This window comes from Aotus nancymaae, unplaced genomic scaffold, assembly GCF_030222135.1.
Source record: "Aotus nancymaae isolate 86718 unplaced genomic scaffold, 86718_ANA_hifiasm-v0.15.2.pri h1tg000011l, whole genome shotgun sequence".
NCBI classification, from domain to species: Eukaryota; Metazoa; Chordata; class Mammalia; order Primates; family Aotidae; genus Aotus; species Aotus nancymaae.
In genome coordinates this window covers 41,209,521-41,229,692 of record NW_026988422.1, presented here as the reverse complement: position 1 = coordinate 41,229,692, position 20,172 = coordinate 41,209,521, and the positions used below count along the sequence as shown (strand labels likewise).

Below are 20,172 nucleotides of genomic sequence, written 5' to 3'. Positions count from 1 at the left end.
CACTTATCCATGTCCACATACCCCACACACATCTCTTTCTGAGCAAGGGTTATCAGGGCTCATGAGGAAGGGCTGACGGGTTAACCACAACCCCACCGAAGGAGAACTCGAGGCTGGGAGAGGGAAGGATAGCGGCAAGCAGAAAGCATGGACTGCAGCTGCTTTCTCTCAAGTCTGCTGAGCCTTACGTCACAGCTGCTCATTAAGCACCCACTTGACGCCGGGGAAGTGAAATAGCCCAGACCTGGCACCAGAAAGAACAAATGTGGCACCCACTGCTCCTTTTAAGGACTGGCTCAAGAAGCAGCAGGCCTCAGGGCAGGAGGTGAGGCAAACACAGCAGTACCTTCACAGGAGAGGGAGGGGACGGCTCAAGGCTGCCTCCTTAACAAGCTCTCCAGGGCAAGTTCTGCGGCAACTGTCAAAAATAATGGACAATGCAGCCTTTTTCCCTTTTCTTACAAACACTAGGGACACTGTTTCCTCTTCCCCCAGCAGGGCAGCTGGCTTCAACCAAGAGAAAGGGTCAAAAGGCACCTCGATAACCATCTGTCAAAACAGAAATACCCTACCCATAAGTTACAGCATCAGAGGAAAAGGCTGGGCTGGTGGTTCTGACCTCAGCGTGCATCTGCATCACCTGGAAGGCTGGTTACAACAGAATACTGGGCTTCGCTTCCTGCATTTCTTCTTTACTTGGTTTGGGATGTGGCCTAAGCTGTCATCGTTCTAACACATTCCCGGGTGACGCTGGTGCCGTTGGTCTGGGCACACTGGTGTAAAGTTTACCACCTACCCCTTCACATTTCTTTCTGTGCATCATATTGCCCAAGAGACAGATATTCCCTTGAAAATATATAACTTCATTTGTACACGCTGTACTTTTATTCCCAAGATCTCAAAGCCCTTTCATATCTATAACCTCCATTTGCTCTTGGGAATTCCATTTGGTTAGCAGAAAAGAGAGAGGTAAAGGGCCTTAACTAACGCAATTGTTGAGTCCCCAGGCTTCCTATCTTCCAGTTCAGGCGTCTCTCCCAAGAACACACGGTCTCCCTGCCCAGGGCCTTGTGATGCCGTGAGCTGTCTATACCTCTGAGCCTGGTTGCTGTGACTCTACACCACCCACGCTACCAGCAGGGAGCTGAGGGAGTAGATGGGCCTCCAGGACACAGGGGTGGGGAGACCTCAACTAATGACTCTGAACACTGAGGTAGCAGAGAAAGGTATATGTATTTCAAAGGAAATCCTTGGTAATCAACACGATTGCATTTTTTTGGACAAGTTGGTTTTCGGACTTTTAAGGCTCACTTAGCACACTGCAGACACCAAATAAAGATCTAAACTAAATTAAAGTTCTTGAATTAAAGGTAATCGTTCGTGGAAAATATCCCTAAGGATATTAGCTAAAATTGTATTGCTATTTAACTGATAAGCTATGGCAAAAACAGAATACTGAAGTTAAAAAAACAGGGTAGTTTGACAAGGGAAGACTCTTGCAGGCATGACTAAATTCCTTGAACGTAATTTTCTGGTCCTTTAGTGTTAGCTTAACAAATGTTTATAGAATTGAATGGGGCACAGGATCCAGTGAGGAGCACTGACCAGGTGGCTCCCATATAGGGTGTTTCTGCACTTGGGGTGGAAAGCCTGGTAGAGTCTAGGTGAGTGGTAAAGAGAGGTTTGTTTGCTTTTTCAATTAGCTACTGAAGGGGACAAAAAGCATAATACAGGCTTTCTGGCAGCAGAAAACCACAAGATGTGTCAACAAGTAAAACAGATGTAACCAAAAAACTGTCGACAGAGGAGGTATGTTTATAGCTTAACAGGCTGCAGGGCTGGGATCTAGGAGACAGTGAATGGGTCACATATTCTGCAGGTCCATAAGCACCATATGGAATACCGCTGTGGACTTCTGGCACCTGGAAAGAACGGGAAGACCAAGCCCGAGTCCTTTCAACTGGGAAATAAAAAAAACCTGAGGCCAGAGATGCCGGTGTAGCTACGATTTGCAGGGGTTTCTTTAGCAACCCACCTCCTTCAACCAGATTATGGGCTGTGGATACGGGTATACAAGTAGATTATGACAGAGACATCACAATGACACTAAGGCTGATTCCATCCAACGTGTTGATCAACTCAGTGATCAACAAATCCTGAGTACCCACTGCCAGGTGCTGAGTGAGTGCTGGTCAAAACAGGCAAAGCCACTGCAGTTTCTCCTTCCACCGAGGGAGATGGAAAACAAAAAGTACAGCTGTGGCCCTTTTGTTACTGAATTGCAATTCCAGAAATACCTCCATTCTCTGTAGACAGGAAAAGGAGGACAGTTATTACCCCCTTTAAATAGCTGTGGTAGCCCTAAAGCTTGTGACCTGACTTTTCAGCTCTCCTTAAACAAACATGTAGAAACAAGTAGATGCTCTGCATTCAGCATTTCAAGACAGGATATAAATACTCCACTAAAGAACACGCTATCTCACAATTCCCCAGCGAAAACTGAAAAACAAGGTAGACAGAAAAGCTTCCAAAACATGGTCTCATACCATGTGAAAATCTAGAGCTGTTAGGAAGAGAAGTATTTCTTATGCTTAAAACCTCGGAGGAACACTTCGTTGTACCTTAATGGGGAAAGTAAAGATACCCGCACAGACTCAGCCTAATGGGTTCCCTCCCTGACCCTCTACCCACCAAAACTTTACTTTAGAAACAGGCTTATCTCTTTCTTCAAGTTCAGACTGTCAGGGAATAAATAAAAGCGCACTGTAACTTCTAATATAAGCAAACACCTAGTAATGGTCCTGGTAGTCCTGGAGCAAAGCCGTTGAAGGAAAGTGACCCCCCTTTGCACACGTCTCTCCTCCCTGGCTTAAAACCTCATGGACAATTTTGCAGCTGATTTCTATCTAACCCTTGGAAATAAAGCTCTTCAGACCACTGCTCCCCAGCCAAGCAAGCCCTGTCTCATCCGCCAGCAGGCTCCCACCGTATATATTGCTGTATGTGCTCAACATGTGAAACTGTCGTGGGCAGCTGCAGAAGCCACATGTCACTGTCTGCAAAAGGGAGGGGCCGACCAAAAGAGCCTCGGAAACTCTTTCACTCTCCTTCTGCTCTGCCTTACCAAGCCCTCTCTCAGAAAGCCATTGTGTAGGCTGAAGAGGGAAATAAAAGAAGGGCGGGCTTTTTCCATGCTTCCCTGCAGACTACAAGGTAATGTAAAAGAACAGTAGCTACCCCCCAACAGCTCTGCTGAAGTACAGGCCTCAGGGGGCCCCACTGACACTGGCTTCTCACTCCGGATTTATACGGGCAGCATTGTCTAAAAATGAGCTGAGCTCAATTGCTTACCATGTATTTTGCAGCATAACTAATCCCTTATATTTGTGCTTTTCACCCACGTCTTTTTTGTTTGCTTGAAGGAGAGAGAAAAAAAAAACCACCTCACCTTTGAAGCAACCTACACCTCTCAGCCATTTGGCGCTCTTGCCTCATCCATGGTAGACAAAGCTCACGCTTGCCTTTCTGGTGTTAGCACTTGAGTTATCTAGAGGCCAATGGTTTAAAGGTGAGGACAATGTTGCTATCAGGCAGCTTAACTTATCCTCACCTCAGTGCTTAGCCAGCTAAATGTTTAAATCTTAATATTCATGCTTACTGGTCCCTTCGCTTTGACAGTTGGGCATCTGCTTCTGTAAAGCAGAACTTTTTCTCAGCCTGTTTGAGGTTGGTAAAAGGTGGCTGAGCTAGAGATCACTATTCTTCCCACCCCAGACTGCTTCCCGATTAAGATGGATTCTGCCACCCTTCACTAATCAATTCATTCAAGCCATCAGGCACTGAGAACAGCAGGGCAATTGCTTTTTCCTCCTCAGCCTATTCATCACCATCCATCCATCACACCTCAGACCACTTACTCTTCCAACCTCTACTCCTTCTCCATAAAGCACAGTAAGAGAAATGATCAACTTACACAGCCTTAGGCAGAGTTCTTAGAATGTATTTTTGTTCACCTGAAAAATAAAACTTTTAAAAAATATACAGGACTTTTTGAGTACAGGTATATCTTAAATGGCTGAATTATAAATAATGTCTCTGGTCATGTTCACAGCTAGGGCTGGAGCAAATGTCCCAATTCCAGTAAAGTCTTTGGAGAGTCAGAAGGCCAGCAGCTGGACCTATGAGTGGCCTCTCTAGACTCTGATCCATCCCAAAGTGAATTTAAACAGTCCAGAAAGCAGGAATCAGAAAGGGGACAGGGAAGTGGACTCCCAGATGTTCTACAAGTTCAAAGGATTCTTGGAATAAGAGATCAATTTACAAATTATTAAAATATAGGACTAAAAATTCACACAGTAAATATAAATTACAGGCTATTATTGAAGTTATAAAGTGGCATTTTGTTTCTTCCCCATCTCACACCAAAAATGTAAAGGCCTCATAGGCTTCCCAATGACTTAAGTCCTAGTCAGCTGCTAAGAAATCTGCTCTAGCCAAGAGACCCTGGGGGTGTTACCAGCCTGCTGGTAGGCTGTGACAGCTCAGTTGCTATTATGGTGCCCACAACAGGACATGGCTTAAAGCAAGGCTGTTGTCCTGTAAACTTGGATCAGAGCTAACTACAGTATAGGCCAGAAAACTGGAGAGACAAACTGTTTCAGGACTCAGGTGGGTAAGTTTTGTTTTTTTTTTAAATAGTGCATTTCCCAAAAAGGAAACACTAAGGGGTCTGATATCTCATCACTACCCACACTCAATTGCCTAAAAGCAAGTGGCAGAAGGAAATGGAATCCAAATTGAGGAAGTATACTTCTTGCTGCCCCAGAGCTACACGTATGTAATTTCTCTCTCTGTTTCTAGTCTCCTTTATACGATTATAGGCTGCATTTAAGTAGGACTTATCAGAAAAGGTAAAGATAACCAATTCAACCTTCCCATGGTTGGTCTATTAACTGGCTCTCAAAGCACAATCCTGGGTTTGAAGCCCACCTTCCAGCATTTCTGATTCTGTAGTATAACTCAAAACCAGAGGATGTGTGATCAAAGCTCTGGTGTCGCAACAGATTTCATCCCAAATCGCAGGGCTTTGTCACCACAGGCTCAGGAAAGAGGGAAGGCAAAAGTGATTGCCGGAACAAGACAACATTTTGAGGAGCAGAAAAAAAAGATAAAAACACTTGCCAGTCACTCTACTTACAAAAGCTTGCTCTTCCTAAAAGAATTCTGTGAGGGGAAGGCCAGTATTGAAGCATAGCAGCATTGCTCTTTCCCTTCCTTCCTCCCTGGCCCATATCCAGATACTGAGGGCTGCAGCAAGAAGCTTCTTTGGTGGGGGCACTAGGATGGAAAGAGGAGGGGATCAGTATATTCCCCACCCTCCCTAAATTGCTTCTACTTCTCCTAAGGCTTTCCACAGCCATGTCAACAGTCTAATGATTATACTCTTTTGTGTAAGAACGTCATAAACTTATCTTTCAGAAACAGAAGGGGAACAGGGGAAAGAGGGAGTGATTTTAAGAAGCCGTGTTTGTGCCCTTCCGGCCAGGTGTAATTTAGGGGCCAGCAAATAGCCCTTGCTTGGCCCCTTCAGTCTGTAGCTACCCAGGGTGTGGGAGGATATACACAGAATTCTATGTGATTATAGCTTCTAGTGCATATGTCAACAACTATATACAGGGATCTAGAAATTTAATGCATCTCTGGCCACTGCAACTAGGTTGACGTACCTGAGCTCCACTACTTTTGGTGCCCTCCTCCTTTCGAGAGTTTCAGCTTACTTAAAAAGAGCCCCTACAGCTCCCTCCTTCCCCTGAGTCTTGGGGGAAAGCCCGAGTCACCCCTGCATGTAGGATACACCAGAGCTAGCGGCGCAGAAGGTTTTGGTGCTGGGATCTCCCCACCCCTCCCCCATCCCCCATCCCCCTAGGGCTCAGGGCCCTGGTGCAGCACGGTCCTGGGCAGCAGCCCCCCAGCCCCCCAGCCCCCCGGCGAACCCTGGTCCCTTGGCTGAAGGTGTGGCTGCGGGCCGCCCGCTCCGGGACCAGCAGGCGATGGTGGGAGTGTGGGGGGGGCTTTCACTTCCGTGGGGGTCACTCCCGCGGGCTCTCCACCCCATCCTGATGCGAAGTCCTTCCTCTGGGCTTGGGGAGGATGGTTCCCGGCCGCCCCTAGCGCAGAGGGCTTCAACGACTCCCGGGCACCGCCGCCGCTTCCTCCTCGTCCTCGTCTGGCCCCCGAGGCCGCTGGAGCGGCCCGACCGGGGGGCTGTCCGCAGGGGGCTCCGGAGGCGCCGGCCGCGCCGCCTGCAGCGGGGGCGCGTCGCGCGGCGCCTCGCGGCGGGACGACCCGGTGGTGTTGGGCCCCGCCGCCGCCGCCGCCGCTCCCGAAGTCCCGGACGGGCCGGTGGCGTTGGAGCCGCCGGGGGGCGGGCCAGCGGCTCCCCCCGAAGTCCCGGCACCCACCGGCTGCCAGATGAGGCTGTAGTAGACGGCGAGCACGATGGCGGCCAGCGACACGGAGAGCACGTAGGCGAACACGGTGGCGAGCCGGACCCACTTCTTGTTGGTCTTGGCCGCCATCTTCGCCTTCTTGTCCCCGGTGTAGGTGGCCGGCTTGCCCCGCTCGGCCGGGGCCGCGTCGCGCTCCTTCATGGGGGGGCCCCGGCCTTTGCCCCGGTGCTCCACGGCCCCGGCTGGAGGGGGCCTGGCGGCCTGCAAGGACTGGGCAGGGGGCGGCCCGGCGCCCTCGGTTCCCGGCGGCCCCGCTTTCCGCCGCCGCTCCTCACGCCGCCCGCCCGCAGCCCGCCACCGCGTCGCTGCAGCCGCCGCCGGGGCCTGGACCAGTCACCGCCGCCAGCGCCGTCGCCGTCGCCGGCCCGTCAGCTGCTTCCCCGCCGCCGCCACAGCCACAGCCGCCACAGCCGCCCGGCTCCGCGTCCCCATCCGCCGCCACGCCGCCGCGCGCTCAGCCGCCGTCGCCGCCGCCTGCCCGGCCGCCGGCCGCCCGGTCTCCAGTGGCCGCGCGGACCGCGCGCTCCGCTCCAGACCGGCTCCCCCGCCTCGCGCGCCGGCAACAAGGGGCGGGGAGAGCGCTGCTGGGGGCTGCCTCTTAAAAGGGCGACGCCGGGGTCCGGAAGTGCCGCGAGGGGAGGCGGCTGCTGCCGGGCGCCGCAAGCCCCGCCGGGACGGCCCGTTAAAGGAGAGTTAAGGGAGGCTGGCTCTTAAACGGGCGACGTCGCCGCGGTCTTGCAGTCTGGCGCGGCGTAGACTGGAGCCCCGGGCGCTTCTTTAAAAGGGGGAACGGCGTAGTGCGGGGCGGAGTGCGGAGCTGGAAGGGGGCGGTTGGAGCCGGAGCTGTCAACTCTGGCGCCTCCCCGCTCCGCCCCGAGGCTCCAAAGTGACAGGTGGAATAGCAGCCCGGGCTTAGGACCCCAAGCCTCGGTTTACCCCCTGGGAGGGGACGGAAAGCTGGAGAGGGAGATACCACACTCCAGCTCTCAGCTCGCACTACGCTCCGCGTACCCTCTGGGAGGGTCTCCTAGGCCCGTTCACAGCCAAAGAGCCTGGCTCACGCCCGGGACAGGCACCTGGAGCGCGCACTGGAGCCGCAACTGATTGTGTTCCTTCTTTCTACCGGGTCCAGGCTGGGCTTCGGAGCTCTGCTGGAGTCTTCTAATTCCGTACCCCGGCCCGCCTCACTCTCCAATCCTGAGCCTCCCAGATAGAGCCACGGTCTGAGCTGTTCTCCAGACTCGCCCGCCACCTTAGTCCCGAAGTTCGCAGCAGGTCGCAGGTCCCGCTTTTTGGATCTTCCAACTCCTGGGTTTGGCGTGGATTTGGACCCAAGGGGCTGCACTGAACCTGAGGAGTTGAACTCTCAGGGTTCCTAGAGCGTTTTCAATCTCAGATCCCCTCCAGACGGCAAGGCTTGAGCGGTTGTCCTTTCCCCACTTTCCCATCTGTGGTTTGTCCTCTTTGGCTCCAGGCCAGGGGCCACGCAGGGGGCTCTTGTGCCTGCTCTTGGGACCTCCTTGGTGCTAACAACCCTTAAGGCTCGGACTCTCCCTTGCGGCTTTACTTGTGCCCTCCCCCTCCTTCTGCTCTCCCTCTCCCTGCCTTCTCTCCTCCCCATTCTCTCTCTATAAGGCTTTCCAGACTTCTGGTTCCCTCCTCCTTGGATCCTACTTCCTGTGTTCCCAGAACTGGACATGTGGACTGCCTGGGTGTCTGAATGAGTGAGGGACACTTGCCTGGGCGTCTGTTGGGGAAGAGGACTGTGGTTCTGATGGGGTTTTGTGGATGAACCCTCAGGCCACTGCAAGTGTGAGCCTGGCCTGGCTTCTACCCGTGTGGCAGGATCCCCTCTGCGCTTCTCACTTCCCCTCCTAACACTGCTGCCTTGCCACCTCAGCAGCACAGAAGTCAAGTGGCTACCAGAGCTGAGTGTGCTAGTGGACTGCTGGAACCACAGGCCTCTAATCCAGCCTCAGTCTCATTCCTGATCCAGGCCCAGGTGTGGGGCTGCCACTAGTAATGGCTAGCCAGACGCTATTTCAAGGAGAAGCCTGCTTTTTTACTTTTTGAGACATTTCAAGGATATTGGAAGTTTGGAGTGTTTATGGTCTTTTGTGGGCTTATGGGAAAGAAATAACCCACTCCTTCTCCACCCTGCTCCTAAGTTGGCCAGGGCAGCCTGTTGACTTAAAATTCTTGAATTGTCTCTGGAAGCTGTCCTCTCTTCTCTCCCCTGCTCTAGGGCCTTCCTGGCAGGACATATCACACAACTATCCCATGGTGAATTATTCTTAAAGATTCCAGGCAAGGCCAATACATAGCTTCCTTCAGTCCCCTTTCCAGAATGCACTCCATATTGCTTCTCCATATTTCTGTTGCAAATTAAATGCCTTTCTTCTTTCTTGGTTCCCAGTGGAGTGGGGAAACAAACAGCATGCCACTCTTCTGTACCAAAGAATAATAAACTTGAAGTCTTTATTCAATTCCTCTCACTCTATCTTCTCTTAAAGAAACAGTGCCAGATTCTTTAACCTGTCATCAATAAACCCAATTTATTATCTGGATTTACATAGTGTCTTTTACCCCAGGAACTGAAAATGCTTTCAGATATAATTGAGCCTGCTCTCCCTCGTGCCTGAGCCATTAAGAAACCATTAGTGTTCTCCTGTTGCAGAAAACTAAATGGCCCCCTAGTGGCCTGAAAGTGAACATGCCTCCCAACCACTAAGAACAGGCAGGGATCAGAGAAAGCAGAGAATCAAGGCAGCTTAGGGACAGAATGGGCCCAAAAGGTCATCTTTTGTGAATACTCCTGTGGACCCTAGAGCCTCCTCCACAAAATCCCTGGGGAGCCCTCAGCAGCGTCAGCCCAAAGGCCATCTGGGGTGGTGGTGTACCTTATTGTCTGCTCCCTGAGGCAGCCCTTTGCAGCTTTCGAAAGTTCTGACCAATGATGACAATAACCGTGCCCTTAGAATGGGCTAGACACTATACCAAGACCTTACATTCCTTATCTTATTTAGTCTCCCAACGACCTGTCAGGTAGTTCTATTTATCTTTATTTCATAGATGAAGTCCCTGCCCCAGAAAGGGCCAGGAACCTGCCCAAGGTCACATAGCCCTAATGCCCTGGAATTCAAAAGCCCTGATGGAATTCAGACCCCTGACTCCAAAGCATTAGGCTCTCAATCCCATCTCTGCTCTGCATCATAGGCAAAGCTAGACTTTGTCTCTATAGTAGATATTGGAGGTTACTACCCAGCTCACCCTCAAGAGGGAGGTGCTCATGTCTCCACCTGTCAGGAGTGTTGGCTGTGATGACTCAGCTGCGACTGTCCCTGGTACTTGCCTTCTGGCACCAAAGGAAGCTGCCTCTCTCTCCTGACCTACAAGTCCAATACATAGAGCCAGATCACAATAAAGCCCAGTCAGAGATGTGCAGGGTCCCACTAGGGAAGAAGGCTAGACCACGAAGTTGTTGCGGAAGTAGCCAATATATACTGGCAGTAGCCAGGAGCAAATGTATAGGCTAGATCAAGGTGGGGTGTGGTGCCAAACATTAAGTTGACCAAGGGAGACTTTGTTGTTACAGGAGTATTCTGTAAATCAGGATGTCATATCCCAACAAGGATCCTGTGAGACAGGAGAAAGGCAATGGCTAACAAAGTGTAATGGAAATGACAGAACTACCATATCAGAATGTGGAAGAAGGGTTTGAAAGCTCAGAGAAGCAGGCATGTTGTAGTGGGTATTCTATGTCAGGCCAGAAACCACTTAGGTTCTGCAGGAAGGCCCAGAGGATACTCTGGTTATGAAATCAACAAGGAACGCACTGGTGAGAGGAGTATCAGCATCCCTGAGAAGCTGAGTTTGGACTGTCCTCTGTAAGCCAGGCCTGACAGTAACAGGCCATTCTGGAACTGGCTCCACATAGCAGTGGGGATGACAGGACCATGAAATCATAGAAGCTAGATGGTACAACTGTTGTAATAAGCAGCAAGTTGGAGTGGCAGTGGGGGCAGTCCTGGCCAGTAGAGAACCATGGTTGAAGATGGTTGATAGCATAGCATCCCTGGGGCAAACAAGATAGGCAGCAGTAACAGTACTGCTCAATCTATACCAGTGATTCTCAAATGTTTTAGTTTCAGGATCCCTTTACACTCTTAAAAATTGAGGTCTCTAAACCTGATGTGGTGTCTCGTACCTGTAATCCCAGCTACTTGGAATGCTGAGACAAAAGGATCACTTGAGCCCAGGAGTTCAAGATCAGTCTGGGCAAAATAGTGAGACCTCATCTCTACAAAAAAAAAAAAAATGTTGAAAATTAGCTAGGCAGGGTGGCACATGCCCGTAGTCCCAGTTACTTGAGAGGCTGAAGCAGGAGGCTCACCTGACCTCAGAAGTTTGAGACTGCAGTAAGCCATGATCATGCTACTGCACTCCAGCCTGGAGTATATATATACACATATATAAAATATATATTATATATATATATATTTCTCTCATATATCCATTATATATATGAGAGAGAGAGAGAGAAAGAGAGGTATCTAAAGGGATTTTGCTTATGTGGATTATAACTATTTTAATTTGACATATTAGAAATAAGACCAAGAGTTCTGCAAAATATTTATTAATTCATCTAAAGAATAATAAGCCCTATTACATGTTAACATAGATAATATATATATTTTTATTTTATTTTATTTTATTTTATTTTTTCCAAGACAGAGTCTCACTCTGCTGCCTAGGCTGGAGTGCAGTGGTACAATCTTGACTCATTGCAACCTTCACCTCCCGGGTTCAAGAAATTCTCCTGCCTCAGCCTCCCAAGTAGCTGGGATCACAGGGGCCCACAATCATGTCCAGCTAATTTTTGTATTTTTAGTAGAGATGGGATTTCACCATATTGGCCAGGCTGGTCTCGAACCCCTGACCTTGTGATCTGCCCACCTCAGCCTCCCAAAGTGCTGAGATTACAGGCATGAGCCACCACGTCCATGCAGATAATATATTTTTATGACAAAAAATAGTGAAAAGAGTGGCTTCGCTTTGTAAATTTGCAAATCTCTGGAATGTGGCTTTATACAGTAGAAGACAACTGGATCCTCATAGTCACTTCTTTTTTTTTTTTTTTGGAGAGGCAGAGGGGAAAGAGGGGAAGGGTCTCACTTTGTCACCAGGCTAGAGTGTAAGTGGTATGATCTCAGTTCACTGCAACCTCCATTTCCCAGGTTCAAGCAATTCTCCCACCTCAGCCCCCTAAGTAGCTGGAACTTCAGGTACACACAACCACGCCTGGCTAATTTTTGAATATATATTTATGTTTTTTGTAGAGATAGGGTTTTGCCGTTTTGCCCAGGCTGGTCTCAAACTCCTGAGCTCAAGCAATCCACCTGCTTTAGGCTCCCAAAATGCTGGGATTACAGGCATGAGCCAATATGCCTGGCATCTCATATCTGCATCTGCATTTAATCTTCTGGCAATTTGTTGTTATGGTTAAAATATGTGAAGAAAATCCAGCCTCACATAGACATGTAGTTGGAAAAGAGAGGAGCATTTTAACAGCCTTTTCAGATAATTGTGGCTGTTTTTCTTTGATATTACATCAAAACCCAACAAGTAGTATTTTCTTAAATGGTAGTTGAGATGTAGACTATGAAACTGTATCAGTGAACTTTTTTGTACTCAATTACATTAAAGTCCGTTGATCTAACTTGCCCTTTGAATGGCACTTTTACCCATACATGATTATATAATATCCCGCTTTGATCATCTGGAAAACATTGGTTCACTGAATTAAACATATCTTTGCGATATTGATACATTTCACTATACAATAGAAAAAAATCATATTTGGTAATATTATAAAAAGTTTAAGGATTAGGAATCTAGGAAGCTCATAATAGTGCATACATGTTTTCTAAAATTCTAGTTTCTACTTGAAAATTCAAATTTTATCATTGGTAACAAACACTATCAGTTATTTTTTCTCAAAGTGACAGGCTCACTTGGTTCAAATGTGAGAACACATCTGCCACATAGCCAAGTCTGCATAGCCATGGTTTTTCAGTCATTCTTTCAAGTAGAACTGGCGTTCTAAGAAAAAAATCAGCTAGTTGAGCTCACAACCCAATCGCACAAGTGCTTTCCCCAAGAGAACCATTATCTTTCCATGTGCAGTAGAGTACTTGCCATTGAATCACATGGACTATTAAAAAGACATGTATTTAAAGGTCATAACTTCATACAGTTTAACAATTGTTATTGTTTTGTTAAAAATATTCTGACGTAAAATGATTTTTTCCTCTTCTTTTTTTTTTAATTTTCTTTCCTCTCTCTTTCTTTCTGCAATGAACTACTAGTTCAGTTTGGTGTCACTGCCTCCATTGGTTAAGATGCCAGAAGTTTTACCCATCATTGCTTTAGTACAATCAGTGCAAATGTCAACACAGTTAAAAAGGTAAATAACATGTTAGTATTATTATGAAAACAATTTTGACCTTGTGAAACCCCTGAAGTGATCTCAGGGACCCCAAGGGGTCTGGAGACCACACACTAAGAATTGTGAGCTATACAATAAAAAGAAATCAAAGATGAACGATCAGGAGGTGATGGCAGCTGCTCCAATAAAAAGTCACAATATCTTGTTTGGTTTCCAGACCTGATTTAATTTTCAGTTCAGGTTCCCAGGAGAAAGATTTCTGCAATACTATAGCAATACAGTAATGATTTCCCCACTACTTTCCCAAAGGGACCTATGTGGTTTACTTGGGTAACTGTGCACTGGGGAGAGTAGAATAGTCAGATGCTTTAAGGTCTGCTGGATGCAGTGTCTGCTTTGACATCGATACCTGTCTGGCAACTGAATTATCAGCATGGCCCCTGGTAGAGTGGCCTGAGGTAAAAATGTCTACAGGCTCATGAGCTGTAGGCAAATAGCTTGACTGGTTGGTTAGAGGGCTAGAAAGAGAAATACTGGAAGATTGGGAACAAGAAGCTCTTGGGAAGAGACATGTGGATATATCTATGGGAGTGAGCACCAAGTGTGAAGATCTTTATTTTTTATTTTTATTTTTTGAGACAAGGTCTTGCTCTGTTGCCCAGGCTGGAGTGCAGTGGTGCGATCACAGCTCACTGCAGCCTTGACCTCCAGGGCTCAAGTGATCTCCCACCTCAGCCCCTGGACTATCTGGGACTACAGGCACACACCACCACACCAGGCTAATTAAAAAATAAAAATTTTTTATAGAGATGGGGTCTCATTATTGAAGATCTTTATACTGCATGCTAATACTCATCAGAGAGCACCTGCCACAGGGGAGACTGCATAATCAAATAGACAGAAGAATATGGAATTGATGTTAGCTAGCCTCTGTCACTGATCACCCCATGCTGGCACAATGGGCACATGAATAAAGTGGCCATGGTCGCATAGACGGAGGTGACATATGTGTCACGTGTGGTGGCAGGGGTGGCTCAACAGAATAGGCTCCCTCTCGCCAAAGCCGATCTAGCTATTGTTGCTGCTAAAAGTCCAACCTGCCAGCAACTGATACCAGCCGCTCGGTACCAAGCTGGCTACTTTGGACCTGTTCCACTCCAGAAGGGTCAGGGACTCATCTTAACCTGAATTGGCATACTTTCTGGATATGGATTTGTCTTTTCTGCTCAAAGGCCACTCTCTGGGGGCTAAAAGAGTGTTTGGTTCACTGATACGGGATCTCACATACCATTGCAGAAGACCAAAAGTCCCACTTTAAGGACAGAATGGGCACATGATGATGGGATCTTTTAGGCCTATTACATACTTCACCACCCAGAAGCTGAATAGAGCTGATGGAGCAATAGAACAGCCATTGGAGGTGCAGCTGAAATACCACGTTAGAGATGACGGGACACCATGCTCCAGGATGAGGTATACATCCTAATCAATAACTATCCTATATGGTGCTATGTCCCAACATGTAGAATAGAGGTTCAGGAAACTAGGGGTAGAAGTAGGAATGACTTCACTTACCATCACTCCCAGTGACCTTTCTGGAGGAACTTGTGGTTCCAGTTCTGCAGTTCCACGCTCTCCCGGTTCAGAGAATCTGGTTCCCAGAGTGGGAGCACTTCCATCAGGGACAGAACAAGAACTCCAAATACTCTAGATATGGCTGTTTTCTGTCCGTCAGACTCTTTGTGCCAAGAAACCAGCAGGAAAGAAGAGGAGTCACTTTCTGGAAAGGGCAGTTGACCCCGATCCTTTGGAAGAGACAGGGTTGCTGTTACATAAGGGGGTCAGGCAATAATATGTTTGGCACCTAGGGGATTTGCTGGGGTGTCTGTTGGTATGCCCAATGTTGGTGGAAGGTGGGCACATCAGTGGCATGGCCTGAAGGCCATGGTGATCGGTGATTGGTCACCCTAACAGGCAAGCCACCTAGACCAGCAGAGGTGCAAGCTGAAGGTAAAAGGAATCTAGAGTGAGTGACAGAGGAGAGGAATGATGAATATTAGTTGTGTCACCAAGACTAGTTGCAGTAGTGGGGGCTATAGTCCTCCATTTCATTCTTGTAAGTTTCCCAGAGAAAGATCACCAGAATCCTGGAGAAGCTACTCCCAGGTAGTGAACTTACCACATAAAGCACGTAGGTCTGGGCTATGCGTGGGGGTATTGTCTCGGTTGCTGTGGTGCACCACCCAGATACTGCCTTTAGGACCAAGGAGCTTATCCCTGAAGTTGCCAGAAGTGCTGGCTGTCCTTGGCTCACACATGAGTCTCTCCCTTGGCATTTCCTTCAGCTGCCAAAGGGAGCTGTCTTGCTGGACTTCACATCCTTCCCTGCGGTTGTGCCAAGTCAATGTGGAATTCAAAGGTACAGCCCTCTTATCCAAGTTAGAGCTAACTCTAACGGGTCAACCCAACCCCAGGGCTTCCTGTGGAGTGTTCTGTGTTGTGACTGCATTGTTCATCAATTTCTTCCTCGGACTTGTTTCTGATTCTTTCACTGCTTCAGAGATGTTATCTCTGAAAGCACCGCCAATAAAATTTCTTCAAGCAAATCCCTATCTTGGCATGTTTCCTGAGAACACTTACCTAAGACAGTCCCCTAAAATTCTAACTTAAAAAAAAAATTAAAAAAAAATTTTTTTTTGACAGAGTCTCACTCTGTCGCCCAGGCCAGAGTTCAGTGGCATGATCTTGGCTCACTGCAACCTCCACCTCCTGGGTTCAAGCGATTCTCCTGCCTCAGCCTCCTGAGTAGCTAGGACCACAGGCATGTGCCAATGCACCTGGCTAATTTTTGTATTTTTAGTAGAAACAGGGTTTCACCATGTTGGCCAGGCGGGTCTTGAGATCCTGGCCTCAAGTGATCTGCCCACCTCAGCCTCCCAAAGTGCTGGGATTACAGGCATGAACCACTGCACCTGGCCTAGATTCTAACCTTTGAGACCTCAGAGAACAAGTCTCATTCATGTGAAGGTGGGCCTCCTGGCCACCTGTGTCTCTATGAAGTGGTTCCCTGCAGAGTGTTGCCTGCATCCCACATCCTGGCTGCTTGCTACCAAATATCCTGCAATTTATGACCGTTCCTGCAACAAAGCAACCTAAACTGAATTCCTCAGATATTTTGGGTGTGGTCTGTCGTGCTGAGAATAAGAATGGGACTGAGTGTTCCTTGGTTCAAAAGCTCTGGATGCATCTTGGAATAAGGGGGAAACTCTTTAGAAACCCAAACTCCTAGCCGGGCATGGTGGCTCAAGCCTGTAATCCCAGCACTTTGGGAGGCCGAGGCGGGTGGATCATGAGGTCAAGAGATCGAGACCATCCTGGTCAACATTGTGAAACCCCGTCTCTACTAATACAAAAAAATTAGCTGGGCATGGTGGCGCATGCCTGTAATCCCAGCTACTCAGGAGGCTGAGGCAGGAGAATTGCCTGAACCCAGGAGGCGGAGGTTGCGGTGAGCTGAGATCGCGCCATTGCACTCCAGCCTGGGTAACAAGAGTGAAACTCCGTCTCAAAAAAAAAAAAAAGAAAAGAAAAGAAACCCAAACTCCTGGCTGGGTGCAGTGACTCATGCCTATGATCCCAACATTTGGGAGGCCAAGGCACAAGGATTGCTTGAGCCCAGGAGCTTGAGACCAGCCTGGGCAACAGAGTGAGATCCGTCTCTAAAAAAATAAAAGAAATGTAAACTCCTTACCTTCCTTTCCCTCTCCCAACTCATCCCAGATCATGATTCTGAGGGTCCAGGTACAGCAAAAAATATGTAGTGTTACCAGAGCTTTGCAGGTGGTTCTGGTGTGATATCAAGCTGGAGAACCACAGGGCTCAGTAGCCGACTTCAGTTCGGCAACCTGAGTCTGTCCGTTTTTATTGGCAGCTCTGTCATTTGACTCAGATGGAGCTGGCTGTCAGTGAAAACCCTCAGTTTTATTCACACATGTTTCTGCTAAGCTGCCACTTCTCCGCCCTGTCCTTGTACAGTCGGTGCCTTGGCACCAAGCCCAGATCTCTCAGTGAAGCCCTGTTCATTGCACCTTGTGAGGTTTAGGCCATTGCTCCAGCAGGTTAGGATGTTTTTGGATCCTGAGTCTGTCTCCCAACATATTCCTGTCTTCACTGGCTCCTCGCTATTGACAAAGCTGAGGGGCTTGTCCTCTGTAGCATTGCCCAGGTCCTGATAAAAAGGTGGATCAGATGCCAAGTTTGCTGGTGCATGCCTGTAATCCCAGTTACTGGAGAGGGTGAGGTGGGAGGATTGCTTGAGCCCAGGAGTTCTAGACCAGCCTGGGAAATAGGGTGAGATTTTATCTTGTATTTAAAAAAAAAAAAAAAAAAGCTCTCTCTCAGTGTCCTCATAAAGGTGACTTTGTGTTTAAACACTGTGTGGCAATCCCTGACGCACCGCCATGATGCCCAGGGAAGACAGGGTGACCTAGATGTCCAACTACTCTTCAAGATCATCCAGCTTTTGGATGATTATCTGAAATGTTTTATCACGGAAGCTGCAATGTGGGCTCCAAGCAGAAGCAGCAGATCTGCATGTCTCTCTGAGGGAAGGCTGTGGTGCTGATGGGCAGAACACCATCATGCGCGAGGCCATCTCAGGGCACCTGGAAAACAACCCAACTGCTGCCTCATATCCGGGGAAATGTGGGCTTTGCGTTCACCAAGGAGGACCTCACTGAGATCAGGGACATGTTGCTGGCTAGTACGGTGCCAGCTGCTGCTCATGCTGGTGCCATTGCCCCATGTGAAGTCATTGTGCCAGCCCAGAGCACTGGTCTGGGGCCCGAGAAGATCTCCTTTTTCCAGGCTTTAGGAATCACTACTAAAATCTCCAGGGGCTCCATTGAAATCCTGAGTGATGTGCAGTTGATCGAGACTGGAGACAAAGTGGGAGCCAGCAAAGCCACGCTGCTGAACATGCTCAACATCTCTCCCTTCTCCTCTGGGCTGCTCATCCAGCAGGTGTCTGACAATGGCAGCATCTACAACCCTGAAGTGCTTGCCATCACAGAGGAAACTGCATTCTCACTTCTTGGAGGGTGTCTGTGATGTTGCCTATGTCTGTCTGCAGACTGGCTATCCACCTGTTGCATCAGTACCCCATTCTATCATCAGTGGGTACAAACGGGTCCTGGCTCTGTCTGTGGAGAATGACTACACCTTCCCACTTGCTGGAAAGGTCAGGGCCCTCTTGGCTGATCCATCTGCCTTTGTGCCTGCTGCCCCTGTGGCTGCTGCAGCCTCAGCTAAGGTTGAAGCCAAGGAAGAGTTGGAGAAGCCAGATGAAGATAAGGGATTTGGTGTCTTTGACTAATCACCAAAAAGCAACCAACTCAGCCAGCTTTATTTGCAAAACAAGGAAATAAAAGCTTAACTTATTAAAAAAAAAAAAAAAAGGTTGGACCAGGACAGCAGTAAGGACAGAAGCAAGCAATTGATCGGTACTGATGACATTTCCTACATGCAATGCTCCGTGCCTGCCCAGAGAAGGACGTCATCTAATTTACCTCTATCGTACTTACTAAAACTGGCCCATTTCACAAAGAGATTCACAGAGGCAGAGGAGTAATTGTGCCCGAGAATCTCATAGTGTGGTGAGAGCTAAGCCTCTCTTGCCACCTACAGCTCTCATCTCTAGGTTTTTCATCTAGGAAAAACAGGAGAGGAAAGGCAGGAGAGAAAGGAGACAAGATTACCCTTCTGAGTGGAAGGAGAGAGATTTTTAGAGCTGGAAGGAATCTTAGAAATGATCAAAAGTTTGACAGATTCAAGAGCTGAGGTAACTTGCTAACATCACAGAACAAACCTTTGCTCTAGTGAGGACTAAACTCTGGATTTCTTGAGGAGTTCACTCAACTACACCAAATTTGCCACAGGTAAATTTGATCCAAAATGGCACTTCATGGGGAGCACTATACACCGGGGTCTGTTTCCCACTTCTAAGTCCCAGATGGTTCCTTCTGGGGTTCTAGAGGGGCTTGGAATGGGAGGACAAGCAACATCTTCCTCCAGGGAGTCTACAGGAACCTTGAGTGCCTCTCTCCTCCCTAAGGGATCAGTGTTGGCTACTCAGCCTTGCCCCATGCCTCCACTTCTGCTTACCTCTCAATACGCAGAGGGTGGCTGGAGCTGGGGCCACAGATGGATGTACAGCTGGGCAGCTCAGCACTCTCACCTGTGCCTCATCAACTGTGGGGCCTGTGGTGGCATGAAGCCGGTGGGAGGCTGGCACTAGCCCATGATCGGAGCCCCTGTGCTCATCACTCCATGAATTCAGGCCACTTGGGGACAGTTTGCTTCAAGTTCACAGTCAGGAGCAACCCTAACTCAGTCTGCCCTGCAAAGGTGGGTCCAGCCCCTGATCCACACAAACTGCTGGAAGAAAAATCCAAAGAGAAGGTCAGTGAAGACATGTGTGGAAAGAAGTGAGGAAGAAGGAATACGAAACTGCCATTTTTCCTGCCAGTGTCTGCTAATAAGTAATAATAAAATAACAATGGTAACTCATAATGATAACAATAGTACTATTGAGCTCATGTGTAGGCACCGTATTAAGTACTATTCATTACATTCTTTAATCCTTGCAACATCCCCATAAGGCATTAATATCCCCATTTTACAGGTGAGAAGGTTGAGGCCCAGGAGGGTTAAGTATCACAAGACAAACCAGCTAGTAAGTGGCTGGGTTCCTAGAGTGGTATGACTCCCTTTTCCAGACTGGAAAGCAGACACCAGAAGAGCCATCTTCCTTCCAAAAGAAAGCCAGCCCTTGGCCAAGATGCACAACAGGGTTCCATGCTCCTGAAACCCACAGCTTTATCAGTCATGGCATCAGATAAGAAACCAACCTAGTCTGATTCTCTCATTTGGCTGGTAGCTGTGGCACCTGAAGGTCTGAGTTCAACTTCTGCCACTAAACTCTGATCAGCAAACTGGGAAACCAGTGCATGGGGTCCCCACACAGCACCGCCAAGTGAACCAGTGAACTTGGGACATATGTGCTGGGCTCCAGGTCACAGGCATGTCCCTTGTGGGAGACAGCACTTGGTTGAATATAAAATAAGTTCTTACCATATTCTATGGCCCAAGGCTCCCACCTGCCAAACTCTCCATCGGTGTCCCTTGAGTCACAAATGACAGACCCACTAGCAACTT

At 48.5% G+C, this 20,172-nt stretch overlaps 1 protein-coding gene and 1 pseudogene across 1 annotated transcript; one reads left to right on the top strand and one right to left on the bottom strand.

Moving 5' to 3' along the window:
• Positions 1-3,984: 3,984 nt before the first annotated feature.
• On the bottom strand, positions 3,985-7,014 carry INAFM2 (InaF motif containing 2). The gene has a single exon (XM_021668784.2). The coding sequence runs from the start codon at positions 6,648-6,650 to the stop codon at positions 6,183-6,185; it is 468 nt and encodes a 155-aa protein (XP_021524459.2). The 5' UTR covers positions 6,651-7,014; the 3' UTR covers positions 3,985-6,182.
• Positions 7,015-17,420: 10,406 nt separating this feature from the next.
• On the top strand, positions 17,421-18,331 carry LOC105724145 (large ribosomal subunit protein uL10-like; annotated as a pseudogene).
• Positions 18,332-20,172: the final 1,841 nt, after the last annotated feature.